The 16,055-nt window shown below is 41.5% G+C and overlaps 1 protein-coding gene across 1 annotated transcript in view; it reads right to left on the bottom strand.

Moving 5' to 3' along the window:
* The window catches only part of MDGA2 (MAM domain containing glycosylphosphatidylinositol anchor 2), a 1,648,575-nt gene that overhangs the window by 56,894 nt on the left and 1,575,626 nt on the right, over positions 1–16,055 (bottom strand). Inside the window, exons 13-14 of the mRNA XM_029598388.1 lie at positions 14,078–14,233; positions 11,529–11,687 (exon numbers count right to left, since the gene is read on the bottom strand). Coding sequence (XP_029454248.1) covers positions 11,529–11,687; positions 14,078–14,233 — 315 coding nt within the window. The remainder of the gene's footprint in view (positions 1–11,528; positions 11,688–14,077; positions 14,234–16,055) is intronic.

Genomic DNA, 16,055 nt, shown 5'->3' with positions numbered 1-16,055 from the left:
AGTGGACACGCCGGAAGGAGTGGAGAGAATGAGACGGGATTTAAGGAAACTGGAAGAGTGGTCGAAGATATGGCAGCTGAGATTCAATGCCAAGAAGTGCAAAGTCATGCATATGGGGAGTGGAAATCCAAATGAACTGTATTCGATGGGGGGGGAAAGGCTGATGTGCACGGAGCAGGAGAGGGACCTTGGGGTGATAGTGTCTAATGATATGAAGTCTGCGAAACAATGTGACAAGGCGATAGCAAAAGCCAGAAGAATGCTGGGCTGCATAGAGAGAGGAATATCGAGTAAGAAAAGGGAAGTGATTATTCCCTTGTACAGGTCCTTGGTGAGGCCTCACCTGGAGTACTGTGTTCAGTTCTGGAGACCGTATCTACAAAGAAACAAAGACAAGATGGAAGCGGTACAGAGAAGGGCAACCAAGAAGGTGGAGGATCTTCATCGGATGACGTACGAGGAGAGATTGAAGAATCTAAATATGTACACCCTGGAGGAAAGGAGGAGCAGGGGTGATATGATTCAGACTTTCAGATACTTGAAAAACTTTAATGATCCAAAGACAACGACAAACCTTTTCAGACGGAAAAAAATCAGCAGAACCAGAGGTCACGAGCTGAGGCTCCGGGGAGGAAGACTAAGAACCAATGTCAGGAAGTATTTCTTCACGGAAAGGGTGGTGGATGCCTGGAATGCCCTTCCGGAGGAAGTGGTGAAGTCTAAAACTGTGAAAGACTTCAAAGGGGCGTGGGATAAACACTGTGGATCCATCAAGTCTAGTGGGCATAAATATAGAGGAGGTGGTAAAACACTGCAAGGAGCGGCAGTAGCCACAGAGGCATTCACGGAGCGGGATGCCAGTGGCAAGTAGTTGTTCCACCTTCAGGCAGCAAAATACTGCACGGAGCGGCAGTAGCCACAGAGGCATTCACGGAGCGGGATGCCAGTGGTTTGTGTTCCACCTTCACGGAGCGGAAGGTTGGAGGGCTGCCATCTCCAAAAAAACAAAAAACAAAAAAACAAAAACAAAAAAACAAAAAACAAACAAGCAAAACAGAGGTGGGTAAGAGTATGGGGCAGGGGTGTGGCCGTTTATTGTGGCAGTTGCTACCCCTGATTGAACTGGATGTTCATTGGGATGCGGATACGGCACTGCTCTCTGCATTGGTGGAGGGGTGGAAGGGAATTGGGGCCGGAGGGTGCTGGAAGCCAATAGTGACGGGGGAGGGGGAGAAAAAAAGATGTGGGGGGGAAGATAAAAAAAAAATAAAAATGGATAAACTGCGTAGCTTGCTGGGCAGACTGGATGGGCCGTTTGGTCTTCTTCTGCCGTCATTTCTATGTTTCTATGTTTCTATGACTATAGAGTCTGGGTGCAGTCAGATAGAAAGGATGTGAACCAGGCCAAGGCTGGGTTTGCCATTCCTAGGTTGCTTAATCTGTATAAAGACTAAAATGGTCCATTCAGTCTTTCGCGTATTTAATGAATAATTAAATAATTAATAATGTCAAGAAAAGATGATAATATAGTTTAAATGTATTTCAATCTCTATAGCATTAAAGGACTTCTTTCAATCAGCTGATTCATTCCTAGTCAGTGCTGCTTGTGCAAACAAATTACTGACAAACCAAAGTAACATTTTTGCAAACTATTTCTTTTTTAACATTTTGTATTGGAAAAACACAGAAACATTCTCAAATTTAAATTTCCAATCAATGCAAAGAATGATTAGGCATTATCTTGCAATAAATTAAAATTTCTAAGAATTTCATACTGATTCATATGGTATGATTCAATTGTTTTTCATGTGCACAGCATTAGAAAATGTGGTTAACGGGTAATATTATAAAAATGATAGTATTTATTTAGGAGACAAAAATCAGATATTTTTCTGTGAGTAAACCTGGGTTTACCCACATAAGAACACAGAGTAATTATTATTGTCTCCCCTGCACCCTCCCCTATTACTGTGTGGGTAAAAGTATGCATTAGTTCACAGCACACACAGTTACTTTTATCTTTTGAAAAAGTATGAGTGGAGGTAGGCTGGGGAAAGAAATTATTCATTGAGATTCCATTATGTGTTTATTTCTATTTGTATGCTGCCTAAACCTAGGTGGCTCACTACAAAAACACACATAATCAATAAACGATACAACATATTAAAAGTTACAAACAGAAGGAGGAATGAATGCAACATCATAACTATGCAAATGCTAGTCTGAACAGAAACAGGGTTATTCTAAAGGGAATATGCATGCACCCATAAACGTGGATATCAGCGCACAAACGGAGAGACGCTGCCTTTTTAAATGGTGCTTGCAAATATGCATATATCATTTCAAATACCCCTCCTGTGCGAGTCCTTTTGCGTATGCAAGCAGATTAATAGTTATGATAGTTGACATTTTGCCTAGGTAGGTGTAGCAGGATGCAGCTGTGCATGGGTGCATTTAACTCCAAAGAGGTATGCTAGCCTGTGGCATTGTGCAATGCCACAATCTTTGACCGGTACTTTACTAAAGCATGTAACTGAAGGCCAGCTAGGTGAGCACTTTGAAGTCAGCATTGACTCTGAAACAGCTGAGGCAGTGCTATCAGCAGTGTCTTTGCAGGCCAATGTGACACAAAGCATCCCATATACAGGTGCATAACTTCACATTCTCATGGTTGTCAGCTATGTGATGAGGCTGTAAAATGGCAACTTTGTGATTGATACTTTAAACTGTCAACCTGTAGCTTTAGGCTGTGTGTTACATGCTGACCCAGACAAAGGACCAATGAGAAAAAGAAAAATGATAGAGCAGAGAGTAGCTGCAAACACTCTACTAGCCTCCCTTCCATGAGAGGGGAATGGGTAGTTTAGGCCTAACAAGCACAGTAGCGTTCTATGACAAAGTTGGCTGCCATTCAGCATATTGTCCTTGGCTTTTGTGGGTACACATGGGGGATCCTGGGGTAGATCAGGAAGTAGATCAGGAAGTACCTCCATTGATATTCCATGGCGTAGAATGAGATTATGGAATACACAGCAGAGCAGCACTATATCTGTTACTCTGGGTGGGGCATACATTAAAGCTCCCCCTGTTTTGTCCAAACAGCAAAATCTACTTTTGAGACCTCCAAAGGTGGGTTCTGTGAAACAGCCTTGTTCTACCTTGACTCCGCTGATGTGTTGGGAATAGAAACAGGGGTGAGAAGCCAGGTCCTGCAACAGTATCCTGAATCTCCTGTGGAAAAGACAGAATGGGTGCATCATTCACACCACCATCACTTTGAGATATAGCTGGCAACTAACAGCATGCTATAAGACTGTAGACTCTAACATCTAGCTTAGCATGAGCCTTACAAGTCAATTTCCCTACCCTAAATCCATGCCACCTTTTTCTGTGAAACTATATGAACACTATAGCACTAGCTTAATCTGTGTCAGATCTTCCAGACTAGAAATTGCATCTGGGGATTCCACCAAATGTGTGACTGCCCCTGACAACTCATTCATAGCAATCATCAAACCCTGAAGCAGTACATCAGAGCTGCCACACCTGTCCTAGCAGAAAAACCTCTAGCTCGTGGTCTAAATGTGCAAATCCCTCCCTGCTCTGCAGTATGTCCTCTAGGGACACCATCAGCATTGTCAGGAATACCCTGACAAAGTGAATATTCTAGGCCCAAAAATGCACAGGCAGCAGCTTCTGGTTTACCTATGTGATGGGCAAGACAAACTATGCCTGTCATCCTGGCTGACCCATCACTAACAGGGCACACCTGACCTGGCAGTGCCAGAAGCAGGGACCCTAAAAGGTTGTGATTAACCTGTGACATTTTAACTGCTCCAGATGGGAGGATCAGAAAAAGCTAATGTTAAAGTGAACCCGTAGAAAATGTGTAGTGCCTGCTCACACACAAATCTTTATGGCAAGTGCATTGTTTGGCCTCACGACATTAGCAGACCTCTTGAGTATAGGGAGAATAAGCCACGCCCTGGTGCAAAGGCATGTAGACTTAACTGCACAAGTCACTTGTCATGTCCACAATGCTGCTACCTCCCCCACAGCGCTCCCAATTCCATGCTGTTTGTTGCAAACACATAGCCAGAGAGGGAATAGGAAAGAATCATCTCTCTCTTACCCATGAGCCAACCATCACTGTAGAGGCTGTCCTTAGAATTTTCAAAGAGGCCTGATTGCCTGAGTATAAAGGAAACATTTGTGGCTCCCGGGTACCTGTCCATCACATTGAGGATGCGTAGTCAAGCGTCACAGACCACTTGCACGTTGATGGAGTGGAAGAGCTTTCTGTTGCGGAAGAACTCCTCCCTGTCACAGAGTGGGATGATGGCTGCGTGAGTGCAGTCGATAGCAACCAGAACATTGGGAAAGTGAGCGATGGGATAAAAGCCTCTCTTCAATTCCATCAAGATCTGCCTGGCTTGAGGAAATGCTATGTAGCAATTAATATGGCCCAGACAGCGGGAAAAAGTGGTTTGGGACATTCCAGTGACGACCCCTATTGTTGTCTGGAAGGAACCGGATGCCAAGAAATGCAGCGTGGGAACTTTCCGTGACCAGATCCAGATCCCCTTAGCTTTCTTCATATAATTCCAGGATAGTCTGAGAGCTGAAGTGATATCGGCTAACCACATAATCTTCTGGCATGCCCAACAATAAAGCTTGTGGAGGAAAGATGCATTCCCTGTATCTCCTCCGCCATGATCGCCTGTGTGCCAAGCTCTGCCATGGCCCACGACCTGTGGGGCTAGTGACTCAAGCTCTGGTGCAGGGACTTCCCTAGGAGGGGTTGGAACTTCCCTTGCCTATTCTTGTGGTTGTTCTTGTTGTTGTCTGCGATGAGCACCTGAACCTGCCAGTATCTCTCAACAAGTAAACTTGCCATAAACATAATGGGGCCAATGTAATATTTTGGCGCAGAAAGCGGTCGCTGAACATTAAGCGTCCACTTTCATAATGCGCTCCCAGGGGCGCCATGCAATATTTAAATTAGGGGGTCGCGTCAGCAAGGAGAGACCGAGTGCGTCCGCCCTAGCCTACAAAACACTCAAAGGCCTAGTCCTTTCCTACCTCAGGAGATCTCCCACTCCCTATTTACCTGCTTATCCTCTGCACTCACAAACCCAGGCACAACTGGAAGGGCTGTCTCCCAAAATGATGAACCTCACCAACACCAGGAAGAAATCTGTTCAAGAATCTTTCTCGACACTATGAAATTCTGGATCATCTCACATCAGAAAGACTCCAAATAACACATCCTTTAAAAACTGGTGGAAACTTGGCTCTTTGGAGCAGTTTTTTATATGACCTACCAAAGAGTCCACATATACTCCTACCTGTAGAGAAGTATGAAGTGCACCACACTATTATACTTATACAATATACTGCTCTCCAGTAATGCTATTCAGCTATTATAATCCAAAACAATCATCAGTATTTTAACATATAAACCAAAAGATAAATACTATGAAGCATTATCATTACAACTCTATGACATGCTCACTTCAAACCAATGATGCTAACTACTAAAGATTGTATGTGGCCCTTGAGCAATATTGCATTACCCATGCAGACTGAATTATCTATATGATGTACCTTTCTTCGCCAATGCTATTTAAATATAATTCAACAGGAATGTTAACCATTTGTTAATATGTATCCTATATAAATTTGTTATCCTGTGCAATGTTAATAATTCTATATGTATTTTATACATGTTATATCACAAATGATAATGATGATGATGATGCTGGTGATTTGCCATTATATACTATGTTACAATGATACAATTCTGATGGCTCTGAACTAAGTAGAATACTTCTTAATAGCACTTTTCCAATATACCAATTTATCACCTAAACATGAAAAATGAAATGCAAACTGCGTTCTTCAACACTGTATAAGGAACTTCAGCTTTACTTGCAGTACATTGCTTCAGATAGGGACCACAGTAATCCTGAAAGCTTCTTTCTTGTTTATTAGCTTAAAGGCCAACAAAATATATGTAGCCCCTGTTCTAGATTATGAGCCAAGAGTGCATGGGCAGACAAGGGTCCAACAGCCAGTTGTCAGAGGGCTTTAAGATCATGAGAGGTCTTGAACGAGTAGATGTGACTCGGTTATTTACACTTTCGAATAATAAAAGGACCAGGGGGCATTCCATGAAGTTAACAAGTAGCACATTTAAGACTAATCAGAGAAAATTCTTTTTCACTCAACGCACAATACAGCTCTGGAATTTGTTGCCAGAGGATGTGGTTAGTGCAGTTAGTCTAGCTGGGTTCAAAAAAGGTTTGGATAAGTTCTTGAAGGAGAAGTCCATTAATGGCTATTAATCAAGTTTACTTAGGGAATAGCCACTGCTATTAATTGCATCAGTAGCATGGGATCTTCTTAATGTTTGGGCAATTGCCAGGTTCTTGTGGCCTGGTTTGGCCTCTGTTTGAAACAGGATGCTGGGCTTGATGGACCCTTGGTCTGACCCAGTATGGAAATTTCTTATGTTCTTATGTCAACCTTTCTCCCACTCCAATAAAATCCAAGGGCCCAGGGACAAGGTTCTTTTCCAGTTGGGATGGGGGCGGAGAATAAATCCTCTAATGCCCAAAGTGGTAGGGGTGACTCTTAGTTTCAATGTCCTGGGGAGGTATCAGTTCACTTTCAGCCATAAGGGATGCAAGTGCCAATACAATATTCTGGAAACTCAGTTTGAGTGCCCAAAATAATTATTTAATGCAAAAAGTTCTTAAATGACAAGTTTGGTACGGTTCTTATCAGTTCTTGCATAACAGATGAAAATCACAGGTCTCCAATCTTTTCTCTATCTGTGCAAGGGTTTCTCAGTATCTGGGCCAGGGAAAACTCTTACCCTCCATGGATTGGACAAGAAAGACTACCCAGGTGGACAGGGGTATCCTAGATAGGTGGAAAAATCCCCTTCCAAAATACTGGCATGGAAAATATAAGATCTCAGTCTTTGCACAGTATCCCAAAGGTACCTCTCCCCAGGATGTAGACTCAGATGGTGATCCTCAGAAGAAGCAAAAGGATTTTATCACAGTTGTATTTTTCAGATGACAAAACAAAGTCTTTCTTAAGAAAGGTCTAGACAGCAAGGAACACAGCAGCTCTCTACAGATGTTTCCTCTTCAGGATAGGAAGGGTGGCCACAAACTCAAGGTAAAAATCTTCACAAAAATGGGAAAATCTGAAATCCTCCTGCAGTGAGTCACCCCTAAACCAACCCATGGTTCATGAGATGCAGAAGAGCAGAATATTTCCTACCTCCTGATCTAACCTAGCTATTGGACTCCCTGAAATCCTCAGCTGGGGTATCAAGGCTCTCACAGGAAGGAAACCTCAAAAGGGTAAGTCCAGAATTCATCAACCAGACTCATGGAACTAGCACCCAAAAAGGACAGGTTCCCTCCCTACTCCTGGTGTTATTCTGGCCTTGTAGCCTAGCACCAAGAGCATGGGAACTTAAAAAAACCTTCCTACTTCCTCTACTTTCTAACTCAACAGGCCACACTTTGAAATGTTGCAGGCTGCTTTTATAAACAGCAGGGGTCTGGCCATTCCAGCAACCTCAGTGGAGGAGCTGCTCCAAAATGGTGCACCGCTCCCTCTACTATGTCTCCCTATCCAGTTCAAAAAGGAAATACAGCTAGAGCCAATTTCATAATGAATCCCAAAGGATCATTACACATATGTGGTTAAAATCAGGCTTTAAAGGCATTCATCTAACCAGTTAAATATTTGCTATGCTATCCAGTTATATCTTGTCTGAAAAAATTGCTGTGCACACGGATTTAACTGGATAAAGAAGGGACAAGTTGGGAACTGCCTGGGAAAGACTTTTAAAATTAAGCTGGTTATCACAATATTCTATACCCACCAGCTAATTTTATATCAACAACTCCATCCACCCAAATGGCTGTTCTAAATCTAACTGCACAAGTTTTCTGTGGTTATATTTAATTAGATGTTCAGCCACACACTTAACTGGTTAAACGTGACAGAGTAACCAGTTAAAGTAAACTGGTTAACTGCTGAATAATGACCCATCTATTATTTTGGTTTTCTTGTCACAAAATGTATTAGAAGATGAAATATTGATCTAACATCAAATCTATTGGTTAGTTTAAAATAGAATCTAAAAAAAAACAGCTGCAGAGAAACCCGTAAGTCAAAAACATCCGAAATAAATGTGTTCTCATAAATAGAATGTTGTTAAGAGAATTATTATTTTCATAAGAAATAGTATGATGTGCTGGGAATTTGAAAATATGTTTCTCTGAAAAGAAATTCCTCAGGATCAGGGTATGAAAGCACCATCTACTGTAAATGCAGTCCTAATAGAAGCAAGGGAAAACAATGTAAGGGAGAAAGACCAAATGAATATAATTCCAATCAAAACTAAAAGAAGAAACATTCTGGAAGGCATGCAAATTTTGCTACTAAAATTAAACAAAAATGCATTTAAAATGCATGAATGAGGCAATAATGGATGACAATTTCAATAAATATTTAATAAAAAGAACGGGAACTCAAAGTTATTTTTGGATAGGTAAGTTTGATGTTTGTTTACAGGCCCTTTAAATGGAAATTCCAAGGAAAAATGTAATCCATAAGAAACAAACAGTTGCAGTCTGTGCATGAAGCATGAGTCCAGGTTATGTCTCTATAAAAGACTTTTAAAAGTATTTAGGAAATTATTGTTCACAGGAAAGGTAACTAAAATGGATGTGTGGGTGCACATATACATGTGTATATGGGCGCACAGCCAGATATGCAATTTTATATCCTGCGCCAGTGTTATAAATCAGCCCTGGTGTGTGTTTGTGTGCTCCTAATATTAAGCTTCTTCATGCACAACGGTGTAAGTCGGCTTTGGGACACTCAAGTGAGGGAATTTTACAGCAGATGCGTATCCAGCCCAAGACCAGTTTCACCAGTTCATCCACCAGTTTACCCAGTCTAGAGCTAGGTCTCGAATCTCCCTTGGCTCTTTAGTTTGCACTCCGCCCAATTAACCTAGACTGCTCAATCACTGCAGAGATGCCTGGAAATGCACCTCTTACATAGCAGAAGTAAATGTGTGCTGAAATATACCTGGGCCTGAGCCCAGGCACATAGCTACTTGCACGCATATCTCCTGGCCCTGACCCAGAATGCCCATATCCTGCCCACACTCTACCTCTTTATTTCCCAATGCGAGATTTTTAACTGATCGGCACTTGTGCGCACATGTGGGACATGCGCACGAGCTAGACGCACGCACATCTCCTGATTTTGGCATGCACCCGTCTTTTAAAATTCACCTTTTAGACAGCCAATGGGAAAAAGACAAACCTTTAGAGGACAAAAATATCTAATAAAAAAAATCAAAATAATTAAAAAAATTAATCAAACAGCACAGGAGGAATTTATGTAAAAAATATTCTGCAGTCTCTGATGAAATACAATTTAATCAAATAGCAATAAATCCTAAAGCTTTGCACAAATCGTTTATGCCACAGAGCTGAAGAGAGCTTGTAGGAAGTGATGCAGTCTCTTTTGAATGACAATTTTTCCTTGAGGAGAAAATTAATTCATTCACTACCTACAATTTATGTGTCTCACTGTAAAATTACAACACTTATTCAAAAGTTATTTACTCTTTCGGATAGTAGAAAGACTAGGGGGCACTCCATGAAGTTAGCATGGGGCACATTTAAAACTAATCAGAGAAAGTTCTTTTTCACTCAATGCACAATTAAACTCTGGAATTTGTTGCCAGAGGATGTGGTTAGTGCAGTTAGTATAGCTGTGTTTAAAAAAGGATTGGATAAGTTCTTGGAGGAGAAGTCCATTACCTGCTATTAATTAAGTTGACTTAGAAAATAGCCACTGCTATTACTAGCAACGGTAACATGGAATAGACTTAGGGCCTCATTTTCTAAAGTATCGCAGGCCTGCGATACTTTAGAAGATGAGGGGCGGGCCTGCGCTAGCCGGCAGCGAACGCCCTGTCGCAGGGCGATCGCTGCCGGTTTCGCACCCAATAACGCCACCATAGGAGGTGTAGCGATTGGGAGCAAAACAGGCAGCGAAAAGGCCCTTACCTTTTTGCTGTCCGCGGCGTCGTCGCAGAGTCAGCCCCGGTGACGCCCCGACTCCTCCTCTTCTGGGGCCGACTCCGCCCCGACTCCGCCCCATCCTGGTATCGCGTGCGAGCGGCTTGGAAAATGAGGCCCTTAGTTTTTGGGAACTTGCCAGGTTCTTATGGCCTGGATTGACCACTGTTGGAAACAGGATGCTGGTCTTGATGGACCCTTGGTCTGACCCAATATGGCATGTTTTTATGTACTTCTTAGGTGACCAATTTGTAGCAAAACTTAAAAATGTGGAACTAAAGAGGTTATTTACTAAAGGTAAAAGGGCCTTTTAGCCTGCGATAGGATGTAAATTAGCTGGAGGGGAGGAGTCGGGGTGGGAGAGGGAGGAGTTGGGGCGGGGAGGAGTCGGCCGCCGACAGTAGCACAGCGAATAGCACCACCTTTTACGATGGCGCTATTCGCATGAAAGGCTGCAGCTGGCTGCACTGCGGCTGGTGAAATCGCACCGCCGCCATGCGAACAGCTGTGGCCTTTTGCAGGCCCGCCCCCCCTTTCGCCCCCCTGATCCCCTTTTCGCGGGATTCATCATTCTGCAAAGAATGATAAATCCAGTCCAAAATTTGTTAAAATGTTAACTATGACAATTTGTTCAATTATGTGATTCTAGGTCAAAGGTTAGTTTTTACTCTCCAAGCACAGAACAATACATTTGTAGCAGACAAGCAGAATTGATCAAACAAACGCTGTATAGTAGGAGCTCAGAAGGACGTGCTTAGGACACTTGTTTAATCATGATGAACCTGGTCATATTACAGAGAGTTTTCCTAAGGTAGTTCTGATTTAGAAAAAGGCTGTACATGCATTGCATGGTCATTTCTGTATGCACTTTGTTAAATTGTTCGATACACCTTTTGTAAATACAAATGTGTGACTATGGCTTTATAGTAGTGCTCTGTCCTGTCACAGTTAAAATTCAAGTGAGTCGCAGTGAAAAATCTGACAAATTTTAGTTACCAGTAAAATATGTTACACTTTTGTCAAGAAAATGGTCACAAAGAGGTCACTTAGGGAGGAGGGAGGAAGGCGGGTGGAGGAGAGAGAATTCACTGTCATTTTAAAATAAACATCTTCACCTCCAGTCAGAATTCTACATGTTTTTTTTTTATTTTTTTTACGCAACATATTTTGAATTTGAGTTTCATATCTGAATTTGGAAGACAGGAGATGCAGAAAGGAGGAGGGAAGTTGCTTTATTTTAACGCATTCTATTGGAAGAATCGGGAGCTAAATATAATCATAGTCTAAAGTTCTAGTAAAAATGTTATCTTGATTTCCAATTCTCATTTTTAGTTTTAAAAATGCTATTTTATCATGTTAAAAATTACAATAGTGATTTGAGTTTTTGTTTACACTCACCTATATGTCGTCCATACATATGATAGTAAAAACTAAAACAATATGCAGTGTTGGTGGCTCCATAAGGGTTTTTAGGAGCTACATTGAAAATAGGACTAAGTAGTCTGGCTTTCTCTCCTTCCAGTCTTGGTCGAGATGTCTCTATGTACATGTAGAAACCTAAAAATATACATAGAGAAAGAAAAGCTATTGAATGCCAATTTTAAAATTATCGGAATTAGTAGCCCATGGATGCAAAACAGCATAGGAGTCACTCAGAAACAGGCTATGGCTAAAATATACTTAGCTATGAATATTGGCAACCTGAAAAGCAGCATAAGGTTAACTGAGATGTGCCTCTACTAAGGAAGCAGTTGCTCAGAATTTCTGCAAGCAACAAAATCTTTTTATTTCAGCACTCTCTGTTTTTCTAAAATGTTTTCAGGCTTTTCATAAGAATACAACATCACTGTGCCAAAACCACTAGCATACATTTAATTAAATAAATGTGTCCTCTATTAATTAACAGGGAGCATGATTTATCAATTTAATTGATATAGGGGGTCATTTTCTAAAGGGATTGCACGCAATAGCTAAATTGGGGCAGAGTTAGGCAGAGTCCACACCGGAAGGGGAGGAGTCGGGGCAGTGTCGGGGTGGACTCCGCGACAACTTCACTAACAGAGAAAAGGTAGGACACCTTATCGCTGCCAGTAGTGCGCCCTATAGCACCACCTTTCACGGTGACGTTATTGGGTGCGAAAGCCAGCAGCGATAACACAGCGGTGGTGCGATCGCTGCCGGCTTTTGCAGGCCCCCCCCCCCGTTACCACGGGATTCTCTAAGGTCTGCGACCTTAGAAAATCCAGGCCTTAATTTGCTATTTCTTGTACTATGTTTTTGTTGCTGAATTATGTTAATATCTGTCATAGCCCAGCTAGCATATTTTAGTGTAAATTAATCATACACAGAAAGAAATAAAATATTCAGTGATCTTGATTCTAGTGTTCTCTTATTTAATTTTAAACTAGCTAGTAATAATATTAAGATTGAAAACCCACCATATCAAATATGCTATATAATCCCTGTGCATATATATATAATGGGGTACATTTTAAAAGAGAGCACGCATATCTTATAAAATCCGGGGTCAGCGCGTGCAAGGGGGTGCACATTTGTGCAACTTGCGTGCGCTGAGCCCTGCGCGCGCTGCCCGTCCGAAATCGGAGTGGCCTCGGAGGGAACTTTCCTTCCACCCCCCCCCCCCCCGCACCTTCCCCTCCCTTCCCCTCCCTTCCCCTACCTAACCCACCCTCCCGGCCCTATCTAGACCCCCCCCTACCTTTATCAGAAAAGTTACTACTGCCTCCGGGCAGTAGTAACTTACGAGCGCCGGTGCAGCAGGCCCTGACACAGGCCGCTGTGTCGGGGCACTTGGCCACGCCCCCGGGCCGCCCACATGTCCACACGCCCCCGAGTCAAAACTGCGCCCCCTTGGCCACGCCCCCGACCACCCCTTTTTGCAAGCCCCGGGACTTACGCGCGTTCTGGGGCTTGCGCGCGCCGCCGAGCCTATGCAAAATAGGCTCAGCGCATGCAGGAGGGTTTTAAAAGGGTTACGCGCATACCTTATGAGTGTAACCCTTTTAAAATCTGGCCCAATTAGTATATATTTTGGTAAAATAGGTTGAAGTATACAATGAACTACTGACCCTTTTCATTTTCTGTTGGTTATAAATTAATAATAATGTGTTTCGGGTCTAAATATCATGTCGGGCTTCGTTTCAGGGTCCCCTGCAGGAATTTTGTTTTTCCTGCGGTTCGGGGTTTTTTTTTTCGGGGGCCCCGATTTTCAGGTTAGTGCGCACTAACAGGAATTAGTGCTCGCTAGCTCCTGTTAGTGTACACTAATTCCAGATAGTGCGCACTAATTCTGCCACGTTAGTGAACGCTAACGGGAGTTAGCACGCACTAACTCCCGTTAATGCGCACTAACCCACAAATGAATTTTTTCCGAAATTTCGGAAAAAAATCAATCGTTTTTCAGTTCTTCTGAAACATTCTGAATTAGGCAATTTCACTGAAATTGCCTAATTCGGGAAAAACGATTGCACATCCCTATAAATTATCATTAATATTGAGGTCTAAAACTAGACCTTCAGTTAGAAGAAAATATGTTCAGTACACTAGATAGAAAAATTTAACATCCTACTGCCTAGTATATTTTTGCACAAATAAAAGTTTTTATCATGTATTGAAGATCAACGGAATTAATAAAAGGACAATGTTCACATTGAAAGGTGTTGATAATCATGATGAACAAAGTCCTGTTATATAGACAATGTTCCTAAGGTAGTTATGATTTAAAAAAAGAAGTTCTGAAAAATATAAAATGACCAGTGTTGCTAATTCAGACTAGCATTTTGTCTTGTGTCACAATATTTTTTAGCAACTTTACAGTCTCCTTATTTTCTGTTCTTGAATTCATGCTGGTGCCTTGGCTTTGATTGCATCATTTAATGTTATTAAAGTGAATAAATGAAACTTTAAAAGCCAATGCTACACTTTACCGTGTTTGGAACCACTACGATCTGTGCTGGGTCCTGTGTTTGGGGTATATTTTGTGTCCCTTGTTGTGGCACTTTGCTTTGTCCAATCAAAATTATCTGTATCATCTTGCGTGAACAAGCAGATGTTGCCATCTTCAAATCCACAGTGGAACTCTCCTGTCAACACAGTATTTGAATGTGGTTTAAGAAAAATACCATTTTACAACACTGAACAAATCCAACAATGAAGAATGATGGATTAAAACCACATATTAAACATCCAAAAGATTTTTTGTTTTGGGAAGAAATTGGGTGAATGTACCAGAAAGTAATCAAACCAATATACATGATATGTGTAAGACACGATTACTGTACATAATAGCTTTAATTTAAAGATTGCATTTTCCATCTCATATCACGTTTATAAAACTGTTACTGAAAATATTATAGCATGGCTGGGATTCATTCACATTTGTTGCAATATAATACAGTCAACATTCACAATAAAAAATATGGTCAAATAATAATCACATAAGCAGGAACTAAGCAATCCGTCTTTCTGAAGAACCAAACTGCTCGATTGACTCATTGAGAAAATTAAGTCCACCTTTGGTAGTTCAGTAGTATATTTCATCCCAGGACAAAGAAGAGACACTTTTTTGATATTTGCACATTACAGGGCAATTTTCAAATTGCCTACATGGAGACAAAAACTGTATATACATGATAACTTGCAGACTTTCATCAATTTTCAAAGCCAGAGTATGCACCTAATTTCACTTTGAAACTTGCTGTGAGTACAAAGTATATGTGGTCAATTCCACTACTTTTTCTGCAGGACGTTGTTTTTTTTTCTGGAAAAGTAAATGTGAAAACTTGAAAATGTCATCTAGCATGTGCTTTACCTTCCCTAACCTAAACATGCCTCTGGAAATGCCTCCTTTTAGTATGGTTAAAAGTCTGCATATTGTGAAACAATGTGCAGACTTGTAATTGCATTGAGGTTCAGTAATTTTCAGACAGCTGATTAATGTGGGAAATACTTTTAAGGGGGTAATTTTGAAATGGAGTCGTACATATAAATGTAACTACTATTGTAGCAATTTTCAAAAGCCATTTACTCGAGAAAAGCACACTTATGTGAGTAAATCCTATGGTCAATGAAATCTACTGTAGCAATTTTCAAAAGCCCATTTACTCAGGTAAAACCAGGTTTTACTCAAGCAAATGCTTTTTAAAATCAGGCCCTTTGTGTCCATATAAATAGCTTTGAAAAATTGTTTTCTACATGTGTAGCTCCTGGGCCACCTCGTATTACCCAGAGAACTTTGAACTCCTATAATTTAAGCCCCTAGTTCAGTGTTTCCCAACCTTGTCCTGGGGACCCACCAGCCAGTTGGGTTTTCAAGATATCCACAATGAATATGCATGAGAGAAAATTTGCATGTTATTGAGGCAGTGCATGCAAATTTTCTCTCATGCATATTCATTGTAGATATCCTAAAAGCCCGACTGGCTGGGAAGGGGGTCCCCAGGACAGGGTTAGGAACCTCTGCCCTAGTGGAACTGCCCCAATGATTATTGTGAGCATGCTGTAGAGAGGGCGGTGTTCAGTCTTTGCAGATGTGGCAGCATGCGCTGTGAGCAGCTGTGCAAAAAGGAGCCAAGAACAAAAAAGACTTCTAGAAGAACAGTAGTGAAAGAAATGCCTGGATCCTGATGAAAGTGTGGGATTCTGAGAGGAATTTGCAACCCCAACTGTATGAGATTTCCCATCACTAATTAACATGGAATTGTGATGCGAATACTAATTGGATTCCCCTTTGTAAATTGCCCATGACAAGGAAAATCCTTGGGATAAAAGAAGGAGAGTGATCCAGAACTCTAAACAAGACCAGGAATCACTGTGCTTTGCATGAGAAGATAAGTACTATTGAAACTAGAGAATTAAGGGGCTCTCTCCATTGTATTCATAAAATGGGCAGAGCAAATGCTCAGC

The sequence above is a fragment of the Rhinatrema bivittatum genome, chromosome 4, assembly GCF_901001135.1.
Source record: "Rhinatrema bivittatum chromosome 4, aRhiBiv1.1, whole genome shotgun sequence".
Classification (NCBI taxonomy): domain Eukaryota; kingdom Metazoa; phylum Chordata; class Amphibia; order Gymnophiona; family Rhinatrematidae; genus Rhinatrema; species Rhinatrema bivittatum.
Note: the sequence above shows the minus strand (reverse complement) of the source record. Positions and strands in the feature narration are given on the sequence as shown.